This window comes from Pelecanus crispus, chromosome 11 (genome assembly GCF_030463565.1).
Source record: "Pelecanus crispus isolate bPelCri1 chromosome 11, bPelCri1.pri, whole genome shotgun sequence".
Lineage (NCBI taxonomy): Eukaryota > Metazoa > Chordata > Aves > Pelecaniformes > Pelecanidae > Pelecanus > Pelecanus crispus.
Genome location: NC_134653.1, coordinates 30,519,405 through 30,538,887, shown reverse-complemented (window position 1 = coordinate 30,538,887; position 19,483 = coordinate 30,519,405). Strand labels below are relative to the sequence as shown.

The window sequence follows — 19,483 nt, the reverse complement described above, 5'->3', positions numbered from 1 at the left end:
AGCGCGCTGCCCCCGCGCCCCGCCCCCCGCCGCTCCCACCAATGGCAGCGCATCTCCCACCTGCCCGCCTGCCAATGGGAGCGCGGGGGCGGGCCTCGTGGGGCGGGGCCAGCGCGGAGGGGCGGGGCCGTGCTCCCCTCACCGCCCCCCCCCGCCGCCGGTCCCCGTCCCCCCGCCGGCCGCGGGGCCCGGGCCTGGCCCGCTGCGGGCGCCGGTTTGGGCGCCGGGGGAGGCCAGACTGCCCCCTCCGGCCTGCCTGGCCTCACCTCGCTGCTCAGCCCAGCCCGGTTCATCCCCCGCTGCGGCCCGGAGGGCAGCGCGGCTCGGCCCCGGCCTGCTCAGGGCTGCCCGGGCGCCGGCGGGCCCTGCCCCGGCAGCGGGGGGGGAAACCGGAGCAGCCCCCGCCATGGGTGTTTACGCCGTCTCGGCCCCGCACCGGCCGTTCCTCCCCTGGCCAGGCGCAGTACTCCAGGCTGGTCGTTGTTAATTATTTAGGGGAGATCAATTTTTCATAGGGAGCAGATGGTTCAGTTAGCACGGCCTGGCCTACGCTGGCAAAACAAACCCCAACGGGGGAGCGATTCATTTTAAACAGCTCTGCGAAGGGCTGGGGGTGGAAAACTGACACCCGGCTGGGTCCAGGCAGGGTGAGCTCGCCCTCCCCGTGGCAGGAGAGAGAACGGGGGACATGGCGGCCCCGGGAGAGGGGACGGCTGCGGAGGGAGGCTCAGCCACATCCAGCAGCACGTGGGGAGGGGATTTACCGGTGCCAGGGCCCCATATCCCGTGTTTTTACCGGCTATTCTGGAAAAACAGGTCGTGGGGTGATACTGATCTCTGGCTCGCACAGCAGGTGCTGGCACGAGGCCGCAGCCGGGAGCCGCGCATCGCCGGCGGTCGCACGCGTGGGGGCTGCCGGCTGCCGCCTCCTCCCTCCGCCGAGCCAGCGCCTGCGGTGCCCAGACCCCATTCCGGGGTGCTCGGCATGGTCCTCGGTCAGCCAGAGGCCGGCCCGGTTGGGGTTCGGCATGGGATCATAGAATCGTAGAATCGTTTAGGTTGGAAAAGACCTTTAAGATCATCCTGTGCAACCATTAACCTAACACTGCCGAGTCCACCACTAAACCAGTTAAGGGTAGAGTAGTAATTTCATGTTTCCTGGCTTGGTGGCTGGATTATTTTTTAATGAAAGTAAAAACTAGAAATGATTAAGGTTGGAAAGGATCTCTAAGATCATCAGTCCAACCATCAACCCAACACCACCATGCCCACTAAACCATGTCCCCAAGTGCCACGTCTACCCGTTTTCTGAACACTTCCAGGGATGGTGACTCCACCACCTCTCTGGGCAGCCTGTTCCAATGCTTGACTACCCTTTCCGTGAAGAAACTTTTCCTAATATCCAATCTAAACCTCCCCTGGCGCAGCCTGAGGCCATGCTTCAAGCTGAGGACGAGCTTCTGCAGGCGGTGCCGGGCCGGCATCGCTGCCAAGGCTGGCAGAAACAGAAGCCTTCAACCCACCTGAACTATTTACAGCGCAATAAATACTTGCGCTGCTGGGAGCTTGAACCCGGTGCGGGGTTTTATGGCACAAGCGCCGGCACCAGCCCGGCCGCCCTCTCGCCCCGCCAGCCAGCTCAGCGAGCCGCTTCTTCACGCCCTGCGAGCGCTCGGGCCTCGGAGGGGGCACGGAGCCACCGGCTGCTCCCCCGGGCCGGGTCGGTGCGAGCCGGCGGGGCAGCGGCCGCCCGTCCCCGCGGAGCTCGGCCCGGCGTGTCCCTCGGCGGCGCCCGTAGCGGCCGAAACCGTTGCCATGGCGCCGGGCGGCGGCCGTTGGCGGGCGGCGGGCGATGGCGCTGTGGCGGGCGGCGCGGGGCCGGGCCCCGGAGCGCTGGGCCGCCGAGCGGCGGCGGGAGCTGGAGGCGCGCAGCCGGCAGCAGTGGGAGCGGGCCAGCCGCTCCTTCGCCCGCGCCGCCATTTGCTGCTCCAGGCAGGCGCGGTGGAGCGCGCCGCGCGTCCCCCCGCCCAGGTACGGGCCGGGCGCCGGGGGAGGCCGGGCGGGGAGGCCGGGCCCGGGGAGGCCGGGCCCCGGGGCCGGCGGGCGCTCCCCCTGACGCGCCCCGGGTGTGTCGCAGCCCGGCGGCGGTGCGGCGGGAGGCGGAGGAGGCGGCGGCGAGGCTGGAGCTGCGGCGGTCGCGGCTGCGGCGGCTGCTCGGCGAGGAGCGGGAGGCGCTGGCGGCGGAGCTGCGGGAGCTGCGGCGGGGCCGCGGGTCGGAGGCCGTCGGGATGCGGCAGCGGAGCGAGGAGCTGCGAGCCGGCCGGGAGGAGCGGAGGAGGAAGGTGGGCCTGTGCGAACCTCGTGAGGTTCAACAAGGCCAAGTGCAAGGTCCTGCACCTGGGACGGGGCAACCCCTGGCATCAATACAGGCTGGGGGATGAAGGGATTGAGAGCAGCCCTGCGGAGAAGGACTTGAGGGTGCTGGGGGATGAAAAGCTGGACGTGAGCTGGCCATGGGCGCTTGCAGCCCAGAAAGCCAACCAAATCGTGGGCTGCATCAAAAGAATCCTGGCCAGCAGGCTGAGGGAGGTGATTCTGCCCCTCTGCTCTGCTCTGGTGAGACCTCACCTGGAGCACTGCGTCCAGCTCTGGGGCCCTCAGCACAAGAAGGACATGGACCTGCTGGAGCGGGTCCAGAAGAGGGCCACAAAAACGATCCGAGGGCTGGAGCACCTCTCCTACGAGGCCAGGCTGAGAGGAGACCTTATTGCGGCCTTTCAGTACTTAAAGGGGGCCTACAGGCAGGATGGGACAATCTTTTTAACAAGGCCTGTTGTGACAGGACAAGGAGTAATGGATTTAAACTAAAGAAGAATAGATTTAGACTAGGCATAAGGAAGAAATTTTTTACCATGAGGGTGGTCAAGCACTGGAAGAGGTTTGCCCAGAGAAGTGGTGGAGGCCCCATCCCTAGAAACATTCCAGGTCAGGTTGGACGGGGCTCTGAGCACCCTGATCTGGTTAAAGCTGTCCCTGCTCACTGCAGGGGGGTTGGGCTGGATGGCCTCTAAAGGTCCCCCCCAACCCAAAGCATTCTATGATTCTATGTGAGGGGAGCGGTGGTGCCCTCGCCTCTCCCTGCGGGGAGAGGCCTCGCAGCCCGGGCTTCATTCCTCATCTCTGCCGGTGAAGGAGCGCTTGCATGGCTCTGCCAGCGCCGGGACGGGCAAGGCTGCTCCCTTGCTTTAGGTGCGCAAATTGCACTTGCTGGGGGACTTGACAGAAGTGCCCCGTGCTGCGTTTTTCAGCACTTGGTGTGCTTAACTAATTGGCTGCCTTGGGAGGGTTTGGTATCTCGAATTCTTCTATGTTCTGACATAGTTCAACTCTCGTGTTTCCAGGTTGCTGAGCAGCTGCTATATGAGCACTGGAAGAAAAACAACGCTGAGCTCCGGGAGGTGATGTTAGTTTCTTTTTAGTCCCTGCTGCCTTGCGTTTATTAAACCGGTTTTTAACTCGAAAGTCATCATATATCTACTGTTGCCATTCATTTTGAATCACAGCAATTGTCTTGAGAAGCAAAAGGCAAAGAAGAAAATCACTTAACTGTGTAAGAAGTCCCCTCAAAGCTGGTATTTTTTAAAACCAGTCAGAACTCTGTTCTGACTCAGACCAGATTTTCACTACCTGTGATGTAAATCTCTCAGGTGCTTTTTAAAGCTGTACCTGCGACGTCCTTGGCGCTTCCTTATTCTTTATTCCACCAACCTGCTGCTCTAGCTGCCACAGCTCTGGTTTCACTGTCACTGTAGTGTTTCCCAGAACTGGCACGTGACATTGACCCTCAGCTTGTGACCTGGTGGGCACCGAGGATGCCCAAACGAGCCCACCTCTGCAGAGGCAGATCCTGCTGGGACTTCAGGGCTACAGCTGGGCCAGGAGGAGCTCTAGAGAGTCTGCCTAGATCCTCGGGGAGAGGAGAGCCTCTGGCACTAACGGCGATGCCACATCTGTTCTCATCTACAGGTGGAGTCAGAGCTGCACAGGAAGCATGTGACAGAGGCTTGGGGTGATCAGCTAATGCAAAAAACCAAGGTACGCGAGGGTAACCCTGGTGTTACTGGTCACTAGGGCAGACTGAAACGCGTGAGCAGGTGGAGGTGTGAGACTATGTGCCTTTTGACCCGGCTGGCAGACAGCTTGCCTCCCTGTACAGCTCAGATGTGGAAGGTATAGGAGTTGGCTGTTTGTTTGTTTTTCTCACACCAGTCTTGAATCAAATAATAATGACTGAGGTCGCCCTGCTCATTCCCATAGCGATGGGGAGTTCTGGTGTCCGCAGAACAACAGGAGCTGCAAACAGGAAGGACACTTTTAATGAAGAGCCATCATTCCTGTCTAACAAGTACACACTATCCGTCTCGTAGAAAATGCAGTGCGATCTGCTGAACGGATCCATTGCAGGATTCAGTGTGGCACTGGGTGCTCGTCTAACAGCGAACTGCAGCGCGGAGCCAGTGCAAAGCTGCAGGAACTCAGTGTTTGAATACGCACATAGAGGAATATGGCAATTTTGATGTGAGAGAATAATAAAGGCCTTCAAATAATAATAAAGGCCTTCAGAGTTAACTAAAACAATAATCTATGTTGTAATAGGAAAAACCAAGTGTGTTTTTAAGACCGCCTGTGCTTAGCATCAGACCTGTGCAGGGTCCTGCAAAGGATGCGTATAGACTGATAACCATTTTCAGGCAGCGATCAGCAGGTAGTTTTACTTTGTCCTTGTGTTCCTTCCTCGCGTATTTTTTTCTATATTTTCCCCATACGTGTCAGCTTGCAAGAATTTGATTTGTGGATTTCCTGAGCCAGAGGCTGTTTCTTTGTGTTAGTCTAACCTTAAATGCCGTGCTTCTTTTGGCTCGGAAAGCAAGAAGAAACTGAACTCGAAGAGAAAAAACGTTATGAAAATGAATATGAAATTGCGCGAAGGGAAGCTCTGGAAAGCATGAGACAAGAGGAAGAGAAGCGTCGGCTGGAAGAGGAGAAGCAAGCGGAGATGTTGCTTCAACAAATAGAAGAACTGAAATTACAGGAGACAAAGGTAATCTTTCATTTCTCCTCATTTGAGAAGGAAATTCATTGTTTCACCTGGAAATACAGCAACACTGACCTGACCTGTTCCCTCCAGGTTTCCACTAAATTAAACCTGGAACAAAGTTAGTTGAGACATAATTCCTGTTAGTAATGTAGACCTCTCCCGTGAACACTGGCATATTAACTGTATTCTGGTAGCTTTTGTTTGCTCCTCTTGAAATGTGAGTACCCTTTTGTGCTGCACCAGATGAGAAAAAGATGTATAGAAACTTCTAAGTGTGACAGGTTCAGGTCAAAGGCTTTTTCAGCTGGGGCTTTTCACAGTGTCTCTTGAGCTGTGAGCCACGAATTAAATTAATATGGAATATTTGCTGCAATGGGGATTTTGACTGCTTGCAGAGGAACGGAACAGGGTACAAACTCGGTACAAATGCTCTCTCTGGGACATCCTAGCTCTCTGACGTACTCTTTCTTGGTGGTTGTTTTTTCCTTTTAGGCAACAAAGCTGAAAAAAGAACAAGATAATTTGTTAAAGCAGCAGTGGGAGCTGGAGAACTTGGAAGAAGAAAGGAAACAAATGGAAGAGCACCGGAAGAAGAAAGAGCTTGGGTATGTGATCGCGTGTAGCTTGTTTCAGAAGGGCTTGGATGGAATCTGTTCCTATGTCCGCAATAGTACTTGCGGCACAAGGAGGTATTTCAGAAAGCAACGGTGGGTTGTAAATATTTGTTTTTTGATGGATGCGCCCAGAACAGCCAGCGAGCAAATGCATTGGTGCCGTTGCTTCTTTTTGTTCACGTTAGCAGTAGCAGGTACCTCTGTTGCCTGTAAGTTGCATTGCCATAGATGTACCTTCTTGAGTGCTGGTGTACGATAACACAGGGCTTCAGAGTCAGCTTGAATGTTTTCTTCTTTTTCTCCTTCAGTCGCTTTTTGAGGCATCAGTGTAATGCCCAGCTAAAGAGGCGAGCCCAGCAGATACAAGAGGAGCTGGTAAGAGAAAGTACCCCTTGATTTATACGTTATAGATTCTGTGTGCTGAAGAAACTTGTTCTTTGTGTTTTGCTTATGTGTCTGCCTCTGATGCCTACAGATAATTAGTTCGGAAGCCCCTTCCAGCTTGTGAACAGGGCTGGAGCAAAAAGATCATGGGGAAGCCCAGCAGACTGAGTGTCTTCCTGAGCACACCCTTGACACTGCGTCACCAATAATTTGTAGAGTAGCCCTGCACACCGGCTGGAAGCCTGTTTGATAGTTGTTGATCTTGTGGTTTTTATTAAGGAGATAGACAGGCAAATCTTACTAGCCCTCCTCGAGAAAGAAGATGAGGATCAGCGCCGCCAGTCTGCGCGACGGGAACAAGCTGTTGCAGATGTTGCCTGGATGAAACGTGTCATTGAGGAACAGCTCCAGTTAGAAAAGGAGAGGGAGGCAGAGCTGCAGACTATTTTTAGGTGAGTCTGCCCACCTCTGAATATCACCTAAAGAGACCGTATGTGCTGAATGCTCCTGCGTGGTTGGAATTCATGTTTGTTAAATAGGCTTTGAAAGTGGACGTTACAAAGCGGTGCCTGGTTGGCCTTGCAGTTTGAGAAGCACTGCAGCAGCAGTGAGCTCTGCCCCTTCATTCTGTGTGCCAGTACCATGCTAGGCGGTCAGCGTGCCAGTACAGGCAGACCCAAAGCTGTTCTGCCAGGGCAGAATCAAAGCCTGCAGTTTTTTTTCAATTACTTTGGCCCAACACCTAGTCCATAATTTGTTATGTTAGCTCTAATGCAAGCGCTTTAATAACAAAAAAACACAGTAATGCAGAGACAGCAGGAATTACTTTTTAGTTGTAAGTACCTTGTAACCAACTTTCAATGATTCTGCAGTACTGATGTGGAGGGGTTTAGTCTAAGTGACTCCAAAACCTGTGTATCGTTTCCTTTTGTATCTCAGAGGTTGTAGATAAAAGCTGCCTCAGGTTCCTCGTTCAGGTTCAACTTATGCCCTCCCCAGCGCAGAGAGCATTTTCAATGGTGACAGGACGGTGTGTGCTACCATCAAGTTTTAGTTAAAAGTTTTGTTGGAGAGGGAAGATTTGCAAAATTTTCAGCTTTTCCAGCAATGCCCTTAACTACCCACCCCCCGTGTGAAGCAGTATCCTTGTTAAGAGGCACGCTTCCTTCTGAGGCCCTTCTGTGCCTGGAGCAGATCGGCACATCCAACAAGTCCTGCTACAAGCCAGCGTTTCCTTTGGTGTGTTACCTCCTGCTGCTCAGTAACGGGGAAAGCAGAGCAGTTCTCTAAAATAGGCACAGGTGGGGCAGACATGCTAGCTGCCTGGGAACAAACGTGAAGAGAAACCTGAGTGCTCCTCTAAAGCACAGGGTAGCTCGTCTATGCCTGTGGAGAATGTAGGGGTTTTTTAACTGTAAGTCGTAACCTTAGAGATAATTCTTCCTCTGTCCTTTAGAGAAGAAGCTAAGAAAGTATGGGAGAAGAGGGAGGAAGAATGGGAAAGAGAGAAGAAGGCCAGAGATCGCCTGATGAATGAGGTGATGACCTTTTTTGATGAGGTGTCTCTCTTGGTTTGATGAAGCCATCGTTCCAGCTGTGACCCTCCACCCTCCAGAGGGTTACAGCCTTCAGTACGCAGGGCAGAATTCTTCTGCTTGTCCAGTACATTTTCTGAGAACTGTTTAACCGTCTGCGCTGAGATTTCTGCTTCTGAGGCTGGCCCCTTTCTTGACTTAGCTTCTCCCTTAATCCTCTCACCTCACAAAGGTCCTTGCAGGCAGGCAGCGCCAGATCCAAGAGAAGATGGAGTTAAACAGACGAGCCCAAGAAGAGTCTATAAAGTATCGAGAGCAGCTGATTAAAGAACTTGAAGAGGCAAAAGAACTGACGAGGCGAGAGAAGGAGCAGGAGGAGGAACTGAAGACAGCCCGCAGGCAGGAGCTGGAGGCGCAGGTAACAGCACGCTTTCCGGATACGCACCCAGCTGTTGTCGGTGCCCAGTCTGTGTCCGATCTGGCCGTAACAGCCCCGTCTCTTCTCTGTTCCCAGCTGACAGAGCGACGCTTACAAGAACGGGAGGAGCAGCAGCGCCAGAGGGAGGAGGAAGAAGAGGAGAGATCAGCCCAGCAGCGCTGTGAGGAGCTAGTGCGGCAGGAGGCTGAGCGCATGGCTGAGCAAGGGTATCGCAGCAGGGTAGGTGGCAGCACGAAGGGGAATCCTGTCCATACAGGTCACCCTGACACGCAAGCCCATTGGGGAGGGCGATGGAATCCACAGGCAGAATTGTCGTTGCTTCTAATCTGCACCTTCATTGTTGTGCTGCGCCGGGGCAGAACACCGGGCCTGTTCCTTCCCCTGGTGCTATTTCTAACAGAGGTCTATAGTTCCCTCTTAGAAATTGCTTTTCTTTTGCTGATATTGATGCTTTAGGTCCCAATTTTTAAATAATTTTTGAGGCAGACTTGTTGCTCCTGCCTTAAATGTTACTCTAATTATATTCAGCATTATCAGCTGCATTAAGGCAGTTGGTACAGCGCATCTCAGCTGCTCAATGTCTTTCTGTCTTCTGTTGTCCTTTGCCTAGCTCTAAAAACTAAGCTGAATTTGAGTAATCCTACCTAAACCACATGCCCAGCAGATCATATTTTTTATACTAAACTATGAGCTACTCTGCAGAGTAACTCCCCTCTGTCATTTATTAGAAGGTAGCAACTAATGTCAGAGAAAGCTGGAAGGAGGTGTTACTGCCTTAAAGTATCAACTTTTAAACGTTACTGATGCTTTTTCTTGGAGGATATTCTGTACTCACCAAAGTACCTCGTTTGCATGCTGAATAGCACGTGTGTGGAAGATGAATTCTAGAGCCCATGAAGTAGTGATGCTCTTTCTTTTGACCCTGTTAGCTCTACGGTTACCCAAAAGCAGCATGGACCTGAGGATTCTTGTCCTTTGCATCTGAGGAACGAGCACTAAATGCAGTTGCAGATTACAGAAAGAAAATTTTGAAGAATCAAGGAACTCCTGAAATAATGGTGGCTTTGGAATAGCCTACAATGATGCAGAGATGCAACTCAATAGATTTCTGAAAATATTTAGCTGTGGCTCAGCTGAACACAAGAGCAGATTTCTACTGGCTTCAAGAATGCGGAGGTGCACACACCCTTGGAGTACCGAACTGCTTCACTTACTCCGCGTTCGGGAGTTGTGATGATGTATTTTAGTATGTGCTACACTGGGGCAACGCAGCAAATAAACGGGCCCTCTGGATCTAAACCGTGACCGAATCTGTGCCTGCCCTGGAACGGGAACTGTGAACCACTACATGCTGTCTTTGCTATTTAAGTGTCAGGCTCCCACCTCTGAGAAGCAGGACGTGCCTAGAGGCCCAGCTGGCTTTTAGGAATTAATTCATAACACATTGCAGATGAGTAAGATAAGTAAGTTTTAACTGCTGTGGCACACCTTAACATGCCCAGATGATCCAGAAGATGCTGAAGGCTTAGAATTTTTTTTTTCCCCACTTGTTTCATAAATAATAATTGCAACCTGATCAACCATTTGTTTCTTTACGTGAGCAAGCTGCTGCAGCGACAGGAGGGGCGTTTTAGTTGATCTTTGCATGTGATTCCTTGCTATTACCATAGGCAAGTGCAGCTTGAAATCAGTTCACACGCTTCAGAGCCCGTCACAGTGTGTGAGGGGCTGTTACACAGACAGGTGCTGCTTCCCCACCGCAGGCTTTGCTCAGCTACAGGAACTGTTTCAAGATCTTTTCTTTACAGAACCAGCAGTCAGAATCACAGAATGCTTTGGGTTGGGGGGGACCTTTAGAGGTCACCTAGCCCGACCCCCCTGCAGGGAGCAGGGACAGCTTTAACCAGATCAGGGTGCTCAGAGCCCCGTCCAACCTGACCTGGAATGTTTCTAGGGATGGGGCCTCCACCACCTCTTTGGGCAACCCCTTCCAGTGCTTGACCACCCTCATTGTAAGAAATTTCTTCCTTATGCCTAGTCTAAATCTATTCTTCTTTAGTTTAAATCCATTACTCCTTGTCCTGTCACATAACCCCAAATAATTCTGCACACTGAAAAGATTTTAGCATTTTATAGTAATAGAGTAAACAAAAGATTAAGCCAAAATATTGTACAGACAGAATGACACTGATAAATACAAGTTTTGGAAAAAGGCAAAAAAATTTTTTACTTTCCTATGCAGCATTTTGTAAAGAAAAAGGAGATTAGTCATAAAAGAAAAAAACCACTGTTGTTATTTCAGGTATTACAAGTCTTCTGACCTGCAGTGCTGTATGATTCGAGGGCTAATCTATGTACTACTCTTCAGTTCCACTGTTGGTTTTGAACCACTCTGCCTGTTTGTGAAAGGAGCTGACGTAGCACATCAGCATGTGCTCAGACCACTTCTGTTTCACTGAGAACGTCAGAAGATTGCCTATCTTGCACAACAGTCACCGTGGTTCTGGAGCGATGACACAGCATGACCGTAACCAACCTAGAACAAACGTTTGTTCAGAGATTGGGGGAACCGACCAGAAATGCCATTTTCAAGTGACAGAAGAGGAAACCAGTTCTGGGTTGGCCATGTTTTTCTAGCTAGGTCTTCCAACAAGCAAAATGGTTCATTTTAGAAAATCTGGAGCTAGCGTAGCTGGAACAAGGGCTTGCAGTTATCAAAGTGTCCGCTTGTTTTGGTACAGAGGCAAGTTTAAACAACTGATAATTTCAACATAACTCTGTTACCCTGCTGTGGAAATCAGGTAAGATATGTTAAAGAGAAGCATACAATGGCGTCCTGAGAGATTTAAAAATACCATCCGCTGCCTTTCAATGATGCCAATTTAAGAAAAAGTTCCTTGAAAATTATCAATATATTTAATTGCCAGTAGCAGAATTTTAAAGTAAGTTTTACAAGTGTCTTTTGCAGTTCTAATCCCAGCCTGTCTGCATTCCCATGAGTTTAGAGCCATTTCTGGAATTTAGAAGCGCAGAAAGGAAACAAAAAAACCCACAATGAAGAACATTCATTTACTGGGTTGTCATCTACTCTCTTCATTCCTTCCCTCCCTCAAACTTGTACTACTTTAAAAAGGGAGCTAATTACAACATGAAAGAATCCAACAGTGTTATGGCACTTAGTTTTATATATACACGTACAAACACAGTATGGTTTGAAAAGGAACCAACCACTGAACTTTAGTTCATCTGTTCACCTAAATATGGCAGTTTTTCACCAGAAAGCCTTGCAGAGTTCCTGGTTTTGGCAGACCACCAGCACTGCGGACCTGTCTGTGCAACAGCAGATAGCCATTTCTGACAAATGTTTCTGTGGAAACTGTCTAAATGTTCACATCAACTGCTGCCACATGACAGCCACTGCAGTTCCATAACTTCGCTCTTAACTAAAAGACCACTTTTAAGTGGCTGCCAGCTGAACTGCCGTGGCCAGCTCCTTGAAAATGACAACACACTTCCAAATGGGACACACACGGAGGCAAAAATCAGTGATTTCCGCCCCCCCCCCCCCCCCCCCCCCCCCCCCCGGAATTTAGATTCCCAAAGAACTTTCATTTTTGAAAGTATGGTCTGATGCAGTTTTGTGAACTGTTCTGAATGAAAAAACCTGAAACTCACACTGATATTTGTCACCCACCCACCTTTCTAACAGGCAGCCTAGCTTGGGTTACTCCATATGTAGCCTGTAAAATTTTGAAAGATTTGCATAAAACTTACTAGATACCAGAAATCTCTTCACATTTGGATATGTTGAGGTACAGAGGTTATATGCTATGGCAGACACAGCTGCTTTTGCACTGGCACTCTTCTAACTTCTTTTTGTTTTTTAATTAACACAGAAATCTTTAGTGAAATTGCATCTTGAGTTACTGAGCAATGCTGCTGCAAACAAGATGGTGCCTTGAAGATGACAGTAAAATTCTGTACAAAACTTGAGTGAATCATTAAATCAGAAACAAAGGATAATATTTTAACCACTAATGCCCTAAAGTAACATCAAACATATATATTAATGGCATAGTGACAACTAAAAGAAATAACTATTAAGTTTCAAATTCCTTCCAAAACAGATAAAGTGACAAAGACCTCGTACAGTTACATGTAATAAGCTCGGATGCCCACAACTACTACTGGTTTAGCAGACTAAAAACATATTATTGCACAACAGTTGATATGGGAACAGATAATATTCGGCTTGTACTCCGTTACCAGGACTACAATCTTCTTCCTGCTGGGTAGCAGTTACGGTCCTGGAGCCTTCAGAGCCTCTTTCGCTGCAGGTTTCTCAGTCAGCGACATCGCGGCACGTGAGGCTCCAGGACAGACAGAGCAGAGGCGAGATTCTGCCCTCCGATACGCGCAGCTGACTTCAGCGGGAGTTTTGCAAGCAACATCTGAAAGAACGTGGCCCCAAGGAAACATCTAGCAAGAGCTTGGTACAACGTTGGTACGTGATAATGGCTCAACAGCTATTCGCAACATGCTATTATCTGTAACTAAACTGGCAACACAGGCACAAAATAAGGCAGTGGGTTAAATTAATCATAAAATTGTTAGAAAACATGCAAAAATAATACTGAGTTTTAAAAAAAAGTTTCTCGCCCCTTTAGTTTTTCTCATAAAAATTTGAAAAGTTCCACACCTATCTTTGAAATTCAACCTTTAAAAAACAAGACTAAAAAGCCAAGTGTGACTCAGTTGTTGTTCTCTTTGGTTGTGATGGTAACCAGCTGTTTAGCAGCCTTGGCGATGTCGTAGGCGCACTGGATGACTTGCTGCGTGACCAGCTGGATGTCTGTTGTAGGGCACGTCTCCACGGGAAGGGTTTTTTTGCACTCAGATTGGAGTCTGTAGGCACTAGATGTCAGCAGACGCAAAGAAGTCCTTACCAGTTCAGATTTAGGTTTCTGGGAAAAGAAAGAAGCAGCTGAACTCGACAGAATGACAAAACCATTTTAGGGTTGCTTTGAATTAGCCAGTAGTGGTTCACAAGCATTCTTTAATAGAAAACTTCCGCTGCTAGGGCCATGCTTTCTGCACAGACTTCTCCATGCTGTACGAGATGTTGTAAGACATTGCCACAGAGACGTGGGCTACGGGTGGATGAAACAAGTTCCCAGAATTTCTCCTCTCTCATTTCAGGGAGATTTCAAACCGCTGCCAGGCAGTACGCAGGGAATACTGTTCACACTGTCATTTAGGAAGTGACTCATACAAATTTTCTAGCACCCATTTACTGCTACCCAGCCCATGTCCTGGCTGACATCAGGACAGCATGTACAAGACAATCCTCAGGTACACACAACAGCATTTGATTTTCCTTGCAGTCTTATAGAGGTAGGTAAAGACTTTACAAACACTTAAATCTTGGAGATTTCCCTCCCTAAAATTTGCTGTGAAGAAACAGATCACTTTGGTAGATGGGTAACAGATCTAAACATACCTGCAAGTAAGAAATCCAGGCAATGGCATTCAACTGGAACCTTGAGGGGGACAAGTCTAGCAAAACTCCCATATAACCACATGACTCCTCAAGCTAGATGCAAGTAGCCTCCAGTTTTGGAGGAACTGCATGCAATTCTTAAAACTCTTAAGTTCAAGAGTAAAATTAAAGGCCTGGATTCACAAATTAGCCCTTCCCAGTTGGCATGCTAATAAATACAAAGATGCAAGATTTGACATAAACACCTAGCCATTTCTCCCTACTACCTTCGGCTTCTGGTTTTCATTTACTGGAGGGAAGTCTACTAACGAGGAATAAGTCCAAAACCATTTTAATGCTGAAAGGTACTTACTTTTGGGAACAAGGCTGCCATTTCTGTTACTGCCACATGTATTCTCTCGGAGCATGGTATATAGCTGCAAAAAAATGCAATGTATTATTCATTATGTAAAGACTCCCTGTTCAGTTCCACTAGTCAGCTGCTATTACTCTAAAAACAACTGAGTAACAAAACCCCTACATATTCTAAAAATGTCTTTGTAGGCTGCACTGAAGGCAACTGAAGGAGGTAGTGCAGCACACGTTTGTAACTATGCGACTTCAGAAAAAGCAAGAACTTAACCAAAAGTACAAAATTATTTAAGTTTTCATTATTCTTCGATCAAAGTTTGTTTGAAGAATAACTGTCCACACCTATTACACCAAACAGTGTCAGAAAAAGTCTCAATTTGTATGCAATTATGGAAACGTGTCTATGAATATTAACTGTACATTAATTCATATACTAGCATTTCCTAATCCCCCCCCCGCCCCCGTGCAACTATTCAAATATTAGAATTTGTCTCCAAATTGTACAGACGATTGCTCAGCTCATTCTGTTTGGTGTATGCACAATCAACATGTTATTGTTACGTGTGGCAGAGCATGCCCAAGCAAACTGGTTCATGTAAGTCAGGCACAAAGTAAAGTAAGATTCTGCAGCTTGAAAATATTTAAACAAAAACTGGTGATACAGAGGTGCTTTGGAAAAAAATCAACTTTTTTTCCTCAGCGTAGTGTTGACAATAAAAAGTGGATTAAAAAACCCACTTTGTATGTGGGATCTGAGTAAGTTTAGCTTACTGCCATTTTAGGGAAATCTCTATCCATTTGTTTTGAAAGAGCTCTTTCTGCATAAGCCAAGAGACTGTGGAACCAGACTACTAAAAGAAAAATTTTTAAACTGCTAAGGATGTTAAGCAGCTAAAAATAGCCAGTAATCTCTGAAGAAAAGTTCAAAAAACCCACAAAAGGTGTTTCAATTGATTTTATGTTTCAGAGTTGAATTTTGGCCATCCAAACTCTTAAAAAATAATTTTAACAGCCAAGTGTTGATATTTATAGGACTGTCTTATCTACACCTCTGAAGCAGTGCAATTTTCCTGCACTCCTTTTCCATGTAAGTTACAAAGTAGAAGCCTTTAATAAACCACTTTGTACCTAAGTTACCAAAATACAGTAAACTCAAAAAACTGTATTCGAAACACTTGGCAGCAAGACCTGAAGTCTGATCTCTGTAAGCTTTTAACCCCTCAGTTCTCAGCTAAACTCTGAGCGATCTCTCTAACAAACACGTGCCTCTCTGGGTCAGCAGCCAGGCTGGGAGCTTTAGTTTGTTGCAGAGATGCACACTGAGGACACACCTTGATTCCAAGATTTATTTCCATCCCTGTATCAGTTCATTACCAGCTGAAGTCAGGAATGCAGCACCATGCGCTTATTTCCCCTTTTTCATTTCACAAACTGGAAGGTTAGACACCTACTGAGAATGGGGTACGCCAAACTTCCAGTACAGAATTCATACCTTGCTCTTGTGGTAAAGTTTAACTGAAGGTAAAACATCACATGAAGGTAACTTAACACCAAGATGCCTTCTTAGATGAGTTTATACACAGTAAACAGACAACACACAATTCTCATACAGCAGCTTACAGAAACATGCATCTCCAAACTACTAACTGCTTTCACAGTGTGTGAGTTTTAGGCTAAATATTCAGTAATTCTGTTGAGTTAGCTAATAAAACAAAGGCAGATTCCATTAGTCCTCATAGATTTCACTTCTGATTTATATGCCAAATGAAAATTGGTCTGTTCATAATAAATCTTAAGACTATTTGCCATAAGCTCCTGTGAAGTGCTGTGTTAGTGTGGTCTGTCAAAAGTCTAATTTCAAAAGACTCAGTTTTATGCTTCAAAGACTCAATTTCAGTGTGAGTGAGTTAACATGCTTCAATCTGAAGCAAGAGAATCTCAAAATCACAAAGCAACAGCATTCAAGAAAAATATTCAGCATCTGTAGATTATGGTAGATCATTGCCCTTTCAGGCAAAAAAAGACAACAAAAACCCAACCCCCCCCAGTGATTATTTATGCAGTCATCTTGCAATACCAAAGGTGCAAAAACAGGTCACTTGCAAATGCACTGAGAAAGAAGCAACACACTGGGGTCATTCTGGCAATGCAGGAAAATTGCTTTAAAAAGGAGTATTTCCATATGTCTCAAGTCACATGAGTTCTTCCAAATAAACTAAAAGTGGAGAAAACGTCTTCGAAGTTCACCGTAATTCCCATTCTGCTATTGAGTTAACAATTAATTTGCTCCCTGCAAGCCACACTGAACAGCACCTTGCCTCATTAAAAAGCCAGTTTGCTGATTAAACCCTCCACTAACAGGGAGAGAAAGCCCTAAGAATTACTTGAATGAAAGAGACCAAGATTAATGACATTATTTCATAATATGTTCTCTAGGTTAGCTGCAAGGATTATAGTGTGTCTTGGAGGAATGGCTTTATTTTATAGTCTAAACACTCACTGTAAGCCCATGAAATAAGCTGACACATATTGTTGAGTTTACACACATTCCAGGAAGACATCAGGAAGATATTCAAGTAGTGACAGCTTGGAAAAAAGAATCCGTCATGAGCAGTAACTTGCGGTAACCTCTTCCTCCTGATATTTGTCACTGGCAATAATACCCGGGGTTAGAAGGTGGGAAGTTCTGTTTTAAAGAACGTCTCACTTAAATTTCATTTTTATTTGGGCATTAATAAACAGTATTTTGGTCAGGTTGGAAGATACTATATGAACACACATCTTTTCACTGATTCAAGACACTAATGATCTCATTTGACACACCAGCTGTATAAACAGTTGAGAGCCTAAGCTGTCAGGTGTGAATGTTGCATGTTGGGAACCATGAAACTTCTGTTACTTTTGGAATGGTGCACAGAAGCAGCAACCCCATGTTGTGCTGTTAGTTGTCATAACTTAATTTATCTCGATAGACAATAAACAGAACAGAGACAAGAGAATCTTTTAACACTAGAGACAGTTACAGTTCCAGGCTGTGATTCTGTTCCCCATTAAATCAGTATCGGGAGCTTCGACCGGACGGGTAGTATCACAGGTTCATCGCTCTCTGTACTGGCTATCTGCAGTTTATCATCCAAAGCTTTTCATGCATAGCCTTCAACGACCCCTGTGCAGATGGTGCGTGAGGGAAAGAGGCAGCAGAGAGAAAGAGAAAGGACACTGTGCCTGGGAGGCAGGGACAGAGGCCAGAGTACCAGGAGGCAGGACCGGGCTGCTGGATGGTCAGAGGCTGCAGGGGAGCTCTCTCAGCCCAGGGAAGCAGCGTGCTGAAGCAGCCGAGGCTATATCTGAGCTTGAGCGTGCCCGCACGCTCTAATGGTCTACTCGGCCAGTGGAGCACAGGAAAAGGAACAGAAGAAAGCGAGGGGAAAAAAAAAAAAGAAAGGAAGAAGGTGTTTCATTAATAGATGATATTCTTGCATCGTTTTATTACTCTCCGATTATCTATGCAGCGTGTGATTTTTATCTTCAACGTTCCCAGCACTAGCCTGGAAGATGTATTATTACATCCCCAAGTATCTCATTTCGTTAAGGAAACATTCCCCTACTGCAAGAAGAGAATGGTGGAACAAGCCTACTCCATCTCTCGCATGTCCCAGGCTGTGCGGTTCTCAGCCCACTGAGACAAAGCCAGGGAATAGGAAAACAAAGAACAGCAGCTTCATAGTTCAGCGTTTTGCAAGATTATACTCATTTAAGTACTGGCAAACACCCCACTCCACGTATGGTACAGAGGAGAAAACAAAAAAGAACATAACAGGTTGCTTAAAAACAGAGAAAACTAGGTACGCTGTATTGTTTCTTTCAATGATTTAAAAAAAAAGTAATTAAAATACTGTAAACTGTGATATACATAAAACCCAAACTCATTTAAAGCTTCTCTTACTGTTGCTTCTCATTATGATCTGTGAGAAACGAGCAACAAGGGATTGCAGTGGAAGGACAAGGGCAACGAGCTCAGTGCAAACACGTTAGAACTTGCCATTCAACATGAGGAGAGGAGGCCGTGCACTGTCCCTTCTAAAAATAGAAAAGTACAAGAAGGAAAAAACACAGAACAAAAGTGGCCCCATTGTTGTGCACTTCTCTCAGCAAGGCAGGAAGTGAGGGCTTAGCACAAATCGCCAGCCACTTCTCACAGGCAAAGACGGGCACAGAACTTGGGACAGGAAGCAGAATGTAAGACCTGCCAGTCTGCAAGTTCACATTTTCCGGAGACCAAAGCCGTTCCAGACCTAAAACGTGTTCATACCTGGGAAGACATAACTCTTATTTACAGTAAAAGAGTTGTGCAGGAGCACCACCTGATGATCAGTCAAGGGCAGTATTGCTTTTACTTGCTCATGGCTATTCTGAAAATTAATTCTTCACTTGGGCCAGAAGTTCCCCAAGAGAGCTGAAGCTGCGTGCTACCTGATGTGCAGATGAGCAGTCTCCCGCTTACCCAGCTACGTCTGCGTTTAGACCAATAGCTCAAAATAGCTTTTGCTGGTACGTTATCTGTACTAATATTTCAGTAGGAAAGTCAAATTCTCCCTGCCTTCGCAATTTTTTCCTGAAACAAGGTGTTACTATCACACTTCTGTGGGGTGTCCTTAGCTAAGGACACAGAGGTCTGAAGATCCAAGACAAACTTACGCCAAGTTCTCTGCAACATGTTTGATTTGCATCTAAAACACCAGTCATTTTGCAGCAGGGCTTTACAAGAGCGCTGGGGAGCAAAGTGCCCTGTCCCTGTGCCAGCTGCGGGCAGGGCAGGGCAGGGCAGGCCAGGCCAGGTGGCAGGCAGCGGGCAGCGCTGGAGCCAGAACCCACTTGTAGGGGGCTGCACTGGCTTTTTGGACAGGAGCACGTGTTCCCGCCACGTGTGCTGGTCACTTAGCCCCGCTCACCCCATGGCACTAGGCCCAGTACACCAGGAAACACCACAGACCTACATGTTTTGTAGGTGTGAAATCAGCACCTCCAGCATTAACACGGGTGGTGGTGGCTGTACTTCTGCAAACACCTGAAGAATTTTCTTCCTTTTCTCACAAAGTCCAGAGCTTTTCTGGCACTCATGCCTTACCTGTCATGCTTGTTCTCTTGTGCTGCTCGCAGCAGCTCCTGAATATTCTTAGTGATCTGCTCAGTTTTCCGAATCACATCTTCTGTACTGGGCAAACTGGAGCTGGGGGCTGTGTCGGTGTCTTCAGGGATGGAGCCCTCCCCCTGCCAAATGACACTCCTCTGCCGACCCTTCCTGCCTGACCTGCAAAGGAACAAAGCAGAGGTTGGCCCGGCGGGACAGAACTGGCCGCTCTCACAAGTCCCTGTCCTCCGACAGCGCGGAGCTGTGCCGTTAGCTCTGCGTCACCGTGCCGTTAGCTCTGCGTTGCGGCACCTACCCCGTCTCCTCCAGCTCCAGAGGGGCAGTGGGGTTATCGTAGTCACTCTCGGACACGCTGCTCTGCTTCTCCAGCTTCGAAGCCTGCAACGAATACACATTTATTTCAGTGTTGT

At 47.8% G+C, this 19,483-nt stretch overlaps 2 protein-coding genes across 8 annotated transcripts in view; one reads left to right on the top strand and one right to left on the bottom strand.

The window, feature by feature from the left end:
* The first annotated feature begins 1,815 nt into the window (after window positions 1–1,815).
* On the top strand, window positions 1,816–9,102 carry TCHP (trichoplein keratin filament binding). Its single transcript, XM_075718952.1, is given in 13 exon segments — window positions 1,816–1,842; window positions 1,844–2,031; window positions 2,138–2,342; window positions 3,402–3,458; window positions 4,027–4,095; window positions 4,928–5,101; window positions 5,591–5,703; window positions 6,021–6,087; window positions 6,376–6,548; window positions 7,553–7,634; window positions 7,864–8,049; window positions 8,146–8,289; window positions 9,000–9,102. Coding segments are annotated over 13 exon segments (1,518 nt in total). The 3' UTR covers window positions 9,033–9,102.
* Window positions 9,103–11,648: 2,546 nt separating this feature from the next.
* The window catches only part of GIT2 (GIT ArfGAP 2), a 33,691-nt gene continuing 25,856 nt past the window's right edge, over window positions 11,649–19,483 (bottom strand). For all 7 annotated transcript variants that reach the window (XM_075718246.1, XM_075718241.1, XM_075718243.1 and 4 more), the window contains 4 exons: window positions 19,369–19,451; window positions 19,050–19,232; window positions 13,923–13,986; window positions 11,649–13,034 (listed from right to left, as the gene is read on the bottom strand). In XM_075718246.1, the coding sequence (XP_075574361.1) occupies window positions 12,822–13,034; window positions 13,923–13,986; window positions 19,050–19,232; window positions 19,369–19,451 (543 nt within the window). In that variant the 3' untranslated portion in view covers window positions 11,649–12,821. The remainder of the gene's footprint in view (window positions 13,035–13,922; window positions 13,987–19,049; window positions 19,233–19,368; window positions 19,452–19,483) is intronic.